The 7725-nt window shown below is 35.9% G+C and overlaps 1 protein-coding gene across 1 annotated transcript in view; it reads right to left on the bottom strand.

Annotated features, from left to right (window-relative positions):
* Window positions 1-370: 370 nt before the first annotated feature.
* The window catches only part of LOC104529934 (IQ and ubiquitin-like domain-containing protein), a gene marked incomplete at its 5' end in the record, with an annotated part of 10291 nt that continues 2936 nt past the window's right edge, over window positions 371-7725 (bottom strand). Inside the window, 4 exon segments of the mRNA XM_010174381.2 lie at window positions 371-433; window positions 435-563; window positions 3027-3212; window positions 7008-7256. Of these exon segments, the coding sequence (XP_010172683.2) occupies window positions 371-433; window positions 435-563; window positions 3027-3212; window positions 7008-7256 (627 nt within the window).

Here is a 7725-nt window from a genome sequence, read left to right as displayed (position 1 = left end):
GGGGCATGGTTTAGTGGTGGACTTCGCAGTGTTACGTTAACAGTAGGACTCGATGATCTGAAAGGTCTTTTCCAACCTAAACGATTCTATGATTCTTCGATTCAAAAAATCTCCAACACCACATGGCATGGAAACCAATGGATTAGTGGCTTTTCATGTTTATTTGAGCTCTTTCCTTACTGTTGATTTAAATCATCCTTCTGAGGTATACTTTTTAAATAATGAGGCTACAAAACATGAAATGCATTTATATTGACTGGTCAAGATCAAATTATTTTACTCTCAGAAGTTTATTTTGATCTGTGTAATACAATTAAGGTATTGATGAAAAAGTACATTAATTTAAAAGCAAGGAAATTGTATTAATAATTCAGTTAACTTTTTAAACTTCAGTTAACTTCACCTAAGAGTTATGGTTTTGTACCAGCTATTAAAAAGTCATTTGCATTAGCCTGATTGTCACTCCTATGCAAAAATGTCATCATCACTGGAATCTGAGCAAAGTAGTTTTCTGCCCGGATATGCTTTCGTTTTATTCTGTGAATAAATGCCGCTTCATAAGCCTGAAAGGAAAAAAAACCACACCAAATCCCATTAAATAAAATTAAATTAATTTAGCAATCTACATGTTACTTCATATTTTAGACAGTATAAATAGTGAACCTTTAATAAACTAAGCCAGATAATTTATTTATATATGATACATAATGAAATATTTTGTAGTTCTATACTGCTACCTTATGGCCCCATAGTGAAAATTACTAACCACTCCTTGTGAAATATTAGTTACCTTTTAAAAACAGAGAAACGCCTAGCGTTTTTTTCTCAATTTAAGATAAAACTTATTTCTTTCTTTTCAGGTAAGAACATTTGTACATACCTTTGAAAATTAAAAAAGGTAATGTTTAAATAAAAACATTTACAAGGTGATGACTATAGGAAATTTCCTTGATAAGAATCAGAGTGATTATTTACAAATAATTATGGCAACAAGCATTTTGCAGCATTTCATTCAGCCTTTGCATTCAGTGGCGACATTTTCCTAAATTTCTAGTGATTAGTAGTAGTTCAGATGATGTCATAAATAACCAGATTTGATTTTATTTTTTTTTTAATAAAGCAAATAAAGGTGACTTCCCAATATAGCTGGTCCACTTTTATTTTTGTAGCAAGAGCTAAGTGAAAATACCTTATGGTTTTTAGGTAGGCTCGCATACCTTACCTTCTGGTATGCTCTTCTGGCCTAATTCCCACTTCCACTGAAGCTCTGTATCTAATCAAGTTAATAGCATCTCTTTGACTATGACATCCAGACTTGTGAAGTTAAACGAGGTAAGTGCTTAATGAGAATCTTTGCCTGCATAATACTAGTAACTTAAATTTATGGATGCAGAGAAGCATCACTAGATTCAGACTGCCTGAACAGCCTTGCTGACTGAAAGTGAGGTGGAGGAGTCAATGAACGATTTCCAGCTTGAAATTGATTTTACCTTTTCAAGCTAATGCTCACATAAACATGTGTCTCATTGAAGACACAAGTTGGGCCCATACACAAAAAGTATCATAGATGGCAGAATTCCCTTTACCCTTAGAATTCCGACTGATTTATTTCACCCCCAAAGCAAACCTTTCATTAAGAGAGCAATTTGTTTGCTGTCAGTTTAGTTATCACATACTCTTTAAGACTTCCAGAAAGAAGGGCAAGGCATAACAGCTGAAGTTGCATTTGTGATGCACACGTACTATGTTAGAAATTGAATTTAAAAAACCCTGAACAAAAGGACACTATAGAACAATGACCTCAGATCACTACTTACATAAATCAATAACCTAGAGATGAAAGGCCTATTAATCCATTACTAACTACAGGGCAAACACTGCTCACAGGATTCTCCCTTAGAATGTGCCTCAGAAAACTAAATTCTCTACCATACGATGTCCCGTGGAGTGAGATATTTACCAGACTACCATGTTTAGATATGGAATTTCAGGGGAGAGGTGTAAAAATAGTTTCAATGACTTCTTTTAAGTTTTTTAACACAGAACAGCAAATATGTTTTTATTGCTTAATTGCAAACTATAAGATTACATTGTCACACGTACTTAAGAAAGTAAATTGAGACAAATTTAATTATGACAAATGGTTAAGTTCTAGACAAAGAGCCAGTCTGTTATTTGATGAGAAATTTATAAGGGCAGAAAGCAATGAGGGCAGAGCATGTGCAAGAGCATAGGCACACAATTGTCAGAGAATTTATGGTTAGCCTTTAGTATGTTTTTCATCCAGGCCAGCTCCTGTCTGATCTCAGCTGAGAGAAGAGCATAGGCATGGCATTGTTCTCAGCAGGCAGCATGGATGAGGCCACCAAGCTAACTTCTTGCATTTGGAGTGAAGTATGAGCCAGCAGTGTGCTCTTGTGGCCAGGAAGGCTCATGGTATCCTGGGTTGCATTAGGAAGAGTGTTGACAGCAGGTCAAGAGAGGTTCTCCTCCCTTCTCTACTCAGCCCTGGTGAGGCCCCACCTGGAGTACTGTGTCCAGTTCTGGCCTCCCCAGTACAGGAAGGACATGGAACTCCTGGAGCGTGTCCAGGGAAGGGTGACTAAGATGACTGAAGGACTGGAGCATCTTTCCTATGAGGAAAGGCTGAGGGAGCTGGGCCTGTTCAGCCTGGAGAAAAGACGACTCAGAGGGGATCTGATTAATGTTTATAAATATCTAAAGGGAGAGTGTCTAGAGGACGGGGCATCCAACAATAAAGGACGAGAGGCATCCAACAATAGGACGAGAGGCAATGGGCATAAACTGCAGCTTAGGAAGTTCCACGTGAATATAAGGAAGAACTTCTTCATTGTGAGGGTGCCAGAGCACTGGAACAGGTTGCCCAGAGAGGTTGTGGAACCTCCTTCCCTGGAGATATTAAAAAACTGTCTGGACAAAACCCTGGTTCATGTGCTCTAGGAGTCACAGGATTCTATTAAAACATAATATAAATATAGTAAAAAATCAAGCCCATCAGATTTTACCTCCTGAAGGTTAGACAGCTTAAGATGCGCATCTGCCTCATCTTTAGTGAGGAGAACAGTGTTCCACGGAGACCACTCACACCCCTTATCCCATCTGACCATAACCAAATCATAGAGGTCACTGCAGGCACTGAGAGCTGACTGACACCCCCATATGTTCTCAATCATGTACTGCAGATCTCGAAGCTGAAACAGAAAACAGGATTAAGAAGGAAGAAACATGTTTCATTCTATAACAGCAGCATTGTAACTGAATATCCAAATACATATTTGAGTAAAAACGTTTTTTTTGCATATGTCATATAATCACTTGGTTAAAGAATGTCTAGACATACACATCTTGCATGGTGTGGCAATTAAGAACTGCATTTTTCTTGTATCATCTGTAAAATATTACATTCTTACTTTGATTGTCTCTACAGATGGCAATTCATATCTTCCACTGATATCATGATTGCTACCTGCTCTTACAAAACTTTTTTAAATGAATGTTTTTTCTCATGTAGAATGCTTAAGCCTGTTCAGACCTTTTTTAGTCAACAACAATAATCCATCTCTATCATTAGTGAGATGACTCCATCATTTCATTCTTGGGTTCAGAATTAATGGTATTCAATAAATTAGTTATTACACTACTAAACTACTAAAAGTTTACATATAATCAGAATAATCTGGCCTGCAAAATGTGGAAAATTATGACAAGAAAAACTCCCACCTGTGACAGACCCCAAATCACTGTCTGCTTTGCTTAGTTCCTTTCACTCTGCTGCTGACATATGAGGAGTTTATTGTGCTCATGATACTGTTGCTCATTTTACCAAATGAGATCATCATATCAGGTCACTATGCTACAGTATTAATAAAAAAATAATAAAGGGTCTGTTTCTAAAGGTTGTCTCTTACAGAAAGGCCTTTAAATGTACTTTTAACGTATGTCTACAGTTAATTTACATCAATATTAATTTGTTTCATTTGTTACTAGCCATCTGAAATCACTACTAAATCTTGATAAACACAGCTTCTTGAATGAAGAAAAAAAAAAAAAAAAGGGATGGAAGTTACCACTGAACTTTGGTAAGTTTTTCTGTCACAACCATTATTTTTTCTCTGTATTAGTCATGGAAAATTATTAGAAGACTTATCTACAGGAGTTTGTAAACAGCAGACTTTTAAATAAGTTTTTCTCCAAGCTAGCCATTTGAAGAAGACTCATTCCTCTAAAAAGAAATCAAGTTAATTAATTAAATAATGGTGTTTGCATGTTACTTATTAAATTCCTGACAAAGGAAGAATGAAACTATACCAATACAGTGCCTTAGTGAAATGCAGCCTCATGTATTCCCATTCCTTTTGCTTCCAAAATCCAGAAGCCCATGTAAATTCTAGCCAGGGAAAATTTAAGATAAAAGCTGGGCTTAGAACCTTCACAGGTAATAAAACGATGCCTACTGATTCCAGGAACATAGGACTGCTTCTATATCTGGTCTTAAATCTGGCCCTACAGGGCATCCTTTATCAAGTTTCACTAATTGCATTCTGTTTTCGATACTTGCTGCTTTTCACAAAATGTCAAATAATTTCAGTATCTTCTTCTTAGAAGCCAGAGATTTGCAGGCAGACATATTAGCAAGTACCACTATTTTCCTGCTAAGCTACACATCTCAAAAGTTACTAGAACTTGCAAAAATCTATACTGAGGTATATGGGGCCATGTAAAACAGATCCACAACTTGACTCTCCGGGACTGCAATTCTTTTCTGCCTGAAAAATAGGCAAAAGCTTGTTCTATGGTAAAATATCTCTGGTTATGGGGAAGAGTTTGACTTAAGAGACTTCTTCTGCATTTTCTAAAGGTAGACATGCATTTGCTTTGAAATCTTACAGTTAATTCATTTCAAACGATGCTTCCCTCCCACCTCCTTAATAATTTGCTCTGGGCTCAGAAGAAACAGAAATGGCCTTCAGCACTGTCATCTGAAAGACTGGGAGCAGGTATCATAGAAGGCCCAGCAGCTAAGACTGGGAAACAAGGGTAGGCAGCAAACCAGTAAAGGAATTAAGTCTATTTGTAACTTCAAACGAATACGACATTCCCATTAGGATGTTGCTCATCAAGAAAAATCAAAGTCATAGTATTTACCATTGATTCTAAAGAGCATAAAACAGTTAAACCCTCTGAAAGACTAAAAGGCATATGCAGGACTTGACACATTTATTGAAATAGATCATTTTGATACCAAAAAGGTCTTCCACTGCTGTAAGAAGAATTTAGTGGAGCTACTGTAACTCTCAGCAACAGCTTTTTGCCTTTTAAACCTTAGCAGCGCTCATGTTGGTGATCAACCCAATAACAGTTAGAATCAGATCTGAAGCAAAATCTTTTATCTTCTCATAAAAGTTTTGCATCTACTCACAGAAAGTACAATCAGAGCCAGTAATGGTACTGCAATGGGCAATGAATTAAGCTGTCAGAGCTGCTGCAAAAGACTTTTAGCTGTGCCCAAGTAATTTCTAGATGCCTCAGAGCTGTTTTTTGGATTAAGTGGGGTAGGGGACACATGGTTGTTGGGAGGGGAAGGAAAAAAGTAAGTAGCTCAGAAAAAATTAGTAATTTAAGGAACTGTTGGGAAAAAAAAGCCAAGGAGATTAGTGATTTAAGATACAAACCTCTGTTGTTTAGGCATTTACAGCTCTAAAGAGGAGAACTGGAAGTTAATTTGGATGGAAATGACACAGTATCTAGACATGCTACAGTGGTACAATCACAAACGGAACTTTTGATGTCAGCAGTTAAGAAGCAGTCATGTTTCAGTGCATCAATGACCATCAGCCATCACAGGTAAGGTGATATGAGAGAGGTCCAAAAGAGTTTTGAGGATGTTTACATATTAAGTTAAACACAGACAAAAAGCTTTTCAGCTTAAGTGAAAATCAATACAGATGAACAACACCTACAAAATCCAGGTTCTTTGGTAATATTTATTAACACAGGCATGATAATTAAAGAAACCTAACCTTCCTTTTGGCAGCTGCTTTTGGCAAAGTGCTAAACCACAGCATGGTTTGTTTTGGTAGCAGTGGGATATTGATGACTGGCTTTTGTTTGCTTGTTTGTTGTTTCAGACATACTAAAAATGCAGTTTAAAAACTGTTCTATGAATGTTGATGCTGTAGAGATTTTCATTACTGAATCTCAGAAAGTTCAAATACATCTCAGCTGTATTTTCAATAAATATCACTCTGCAATTACATCAGATTTAAAACTTTCCCAGTGGATATTGGATGTCAAATGCTTTTGTTGACAAAACAAGTAATAACAACTAAAAGAAAGAATATGCTGAAGACAGAGGCAAGAAATTCTTTGAACGAAGATGTTCTAGTAATGATTATTAAGAAACATTAGCTACTTAGTATTACTGCAAAAGATTACAGATGGTGGTAAAAAAACCCAGAAAATTAAAATATTTAGTGAATCCCTCTCCTAATAAATGCAAAACAGTAAAACTTGCAACTATAAAGATATACTACAGACATAGTACAGGAATGTCAAAACCTCAGCTTCTTTATTTTTTTCTTTCTGAGAATACGAAGCAATTTAGTTGTTCAAATACTGGGCCTTAACATGTTTTACTAGCATTATGTCTTGAACAACATTGTAGTCACAAAACCATTATTGTTGCTTTACAGATAATGCCAGTATCTTTAAGTAACAGGATGGCCATAGCAGAACCACAAGAAGAATTTGGATCACCTGATTCTGTGACCTGCCAGCTAGAATTCTACAGCTTGTAACCACTTTCAAAAGTACAGCTATACTTAAAAGTTTAAGTGCTTCTTCTTTATGATATAGAACATCCCATATCACAGGAAGAAGTTTTAGTAGCCTATTTCTCCACCTGTTAACAACATATACAAAATAAAGGAAAAATTATAGTCAAAGCCACTGTTTTGCATTATCAGCAATGCTCTTTCAGACAGTACCTGAACTAAGAAAACAATTTTGGAATTATCCTGATAATCAGCTTCAGACTTTCTCAGATTTTCTAGTATGAGTTTGTACTTCAAAAAGGTTTCTCGCCGCTGAGCCTCATTATCAAGCTTGCAACACAAGCGACACCTGCCAATGGTGCGGGAATTAGCAGGAACAGGAAACTCAGTAGATGGTAAGTAATTTTCACAACTATGACAGAAGTTAACTTTTTTATAAAGCTTTAAGGGATCTGTTGGAACCTACAAGATTAAAAAAAAAAACCAAAAAACAAAGTTAATTTACCACAAAGTATCTTTGTATTACTTGTGTGTCACCCTAACTCTATTGGAATACATTTTACATACATTCATGCAAGTATTCGAGTAAGTAAAAGCCAGTAATATTTATTTAAAAATACCCAATAGGGTTGGGTTTTTTTGTTCTTAAATAGAAGAATAAAAGCCATTCTATTTTCTTACTGTACTTGTTAAAATAAGTTATACAAATCAGTCAATTCATTTTTAAGCTATATGAAGATCCTAGGCATTATGCTTCAGTGGTCTGGCTGGTGCTTTTACATATGCAGATTGTCAGCCATTCTGGAAAGATGACACAGAGAAAAGAGAAAATAATTCTTCTGCATTTATTTTTTTCATATAAAATCTGACCTTTATGTCAAAGATAAAACCCTGAGATTATGGGCATATTAATATTTTGACATAAGAATAT

The sequence above is a fragment of the Antrostomus carolinensis genome, unplaced genomic scaffold (assembly GCF_000700745.2).
Source record: "Antrostomus carolinensis isolate BGI_N321 unplaced genomic scaffold, ASM70074v2 scaffold10728, whole genome shotgun sequence".
NCBI lineage: Eukaryota > Metazoa > Chordata > Aves > Caprimulgiformes > Caprimulgidae > Antrostomus > Antrostomus carolinensis.
This window is presented reverse-complemented; position numbering and strand designations above follow the sequence as displayed.